The 1,850-nt window shown below is 48.0% G+C and overlaps 1 protein-coding gene across 1 annotated transcript in view; it reads right to left on the reverse strand.

The window, feature by feature from the left end:
* The window catches only part of DMKN (dermokine), a 16,274-nt gene that overhangs the window by 2,829 nt on the left and 11,595 nt on the right, over nucleotides 1–1,850 (reverse strand). Inside the window, exons 14-16 of the mRNA XM_021719038.1 lie at nucleotides 1,144–1,191; nucleotides 983–1,033; nucleotides 636–707 (exon numbers count right to left, since the gene is read on the reverse strand). Of these exons, the coding sequence (XP_021574713.1) occupies nucleotides 636–707; nucleotides 983–1,033; nucleotides 1,144–1,191 (171 nt within the window). The remainder of the gene's footprint in view (nucleotides 1–635; nucleotides 708–982; nucleotides 1,034–1,143; nucleotides 1,192–1,850) is intronic.

Consider the following 1,850-nt stretch of genomic DNA (forward strand, 5'->3'; position numbering starts at 1 on the left):
AACTCAAAAAAAAAAAAAAAGAAAAGAAACTCATCTATCTCTAAGCTATGCTAGCTACCCTGCTTCAAACCTAATTAGTAGTTAGCAAATTCATTTACAGATATTATAAGGTTGCCTACTTTGCAACTGAAGGAAATAAAATTCCCCCATTTTTTTTATGAATAACACATTCACATCCTTTGTGAATAACACATTCATTTTTCTACCAACCAAGCATTCCTAAACTGACTTCTCCTCAGTGCTAGTCTTTTTTTATCTTTCCTATTCCACTCCCCCCAAAAAGATCAGCAGAGCAGACAGAATGAAGAAAAGCTATTTGTGTGTTTTGCCATGTGCCATGTGATTTTTTTAGAGCCATATATTGCTTTTTGAGAGGGTATTGGTTCCAGTTTTCTCTGTTGCATATAATGCAGCTGCTGCTCCCTTTTAACCTTTTTTGTGTGGATGGATGTGAAGAGCATTGAACCCTCTTTCCCTCTACTTCCAGGCTGTTCTCAGGGAATGAATCTCCCATACAATGGGATGGAACGGCCCAACTTTCAAAGCAAACAGGATTCAGCCTGGCATTAAAAGCCTCTCTCTTTCTCCCCTATGCAGAGACCCCGGTGGGAAGACAGGGCAGTTGTAAGTCTTACCTTAGCAGGGGTCTTGGCTGAGTACTGCCCAATGTAGGCAGTAGGATATGCCTGCTGGTTATAATTGTAGTTCTGTGAAAGAAAGAGAGGGGAGAGAGGCACTTTGCTCTGGAATAAACACCCCACCTTCCTGCTCAGACTTGGGTCATGTGTTTTCTTTTATAGAATCTCCTCCAGCCACCCAGAGCCCATACCCTCGCCTCACTTTATTGTCATAGCCCAAATGACCTGCCTTCTCTTTCCCTCAGTACCTTTCCCAACTCTTCATATGTTACTTGGAAGGTGAGGGTAGAAAACCGAAGAAGGACCAGGACCCAAACCAGATGGCCAGGTGGTAGATATCTTACCTTGGAAGTTACAGCTGCCACCTCTTGCCACCCTGCGCCAGGCTGAGAAAACTAGTGAATGGGGGAGTGAAGGAGGGAGAATTTCAGATTGGCCAGACCCAGGAGCAAGACTGAGAGGGTTCGGGGGCCTTCCATGGGAATCTGAGAGCAAAGAGACGGACCTGATCGGCACCACCTGCCCTCTTCTGTAGTGATGAGGCATCTGCACCCTGCAAGGGAGAAAGGGGCCACAGTTAGTACCTCCATGGTCTTCAGGCCTTGACAGGCTTCCAAAGTCCCAGCATCTCCCCCGCCCCACCCCACCAGATTCTGCGGGCCATGATAAGTGCTACCACAGAGAAGGCAGTGAGCTGGACGAAACTGATAGCCCAGATATGGGACACAGATTTCCACACTCAGGGTTGGAAGCAAGGGTAGAGAACCAGGTTTGGCAACACCCTCCCCACCCATGCGCCTGGAGCATTGGCAGCTCTGGCCTGAGACCGAGCTAGAACAACAAGTATGTTGAGGTCAGGTGGAATCCTCTGGGAAGACCCAGGGTCCTCAGCCCCAGCCCACCCACCTTTTGCTTACACCAAACCCTGCTGCTCCCTAATGAGCCCTTAAATCCCAGTACACAAATGCTGTGCTCTGCAGGGTCCTTGGAAGGAGAGGCCATTACCTACAGAAGCTAAGTGACTAGGTTACCTCTGGGTCTAAGGAAGGAAAGAAAGAGAAATTCCGGAAAGCAGATGAAGCCACTTAAGATACTCCGAAGATGCACCAGGCACCACCCATCAAGGGCAAGGGAAGAATTGTAAGCATTAGGAAATAAGTTTAGTTCCTGTCATCATGGCTTCTCTACTAGGACACCTCCCCCCCCCCCCCC

This window comes from Carlito syrichta, unplaced genomic scaffold, assembly GCF_000164805.1.
Source record: "Carlito syrichta isolate Samal-C Ts95f unplaced genomic scaffold, Tarsius_syrichta-2.0.1 Scaffold314091, whole genome shotgun sequence".
Classification (NCBI taxonomy): domain Eukaryota; kingdom Metazoa; phylum Chordata; class Mammalia; order Primates; family Tarsiidae; genus Carlito; species Carlito syrichta.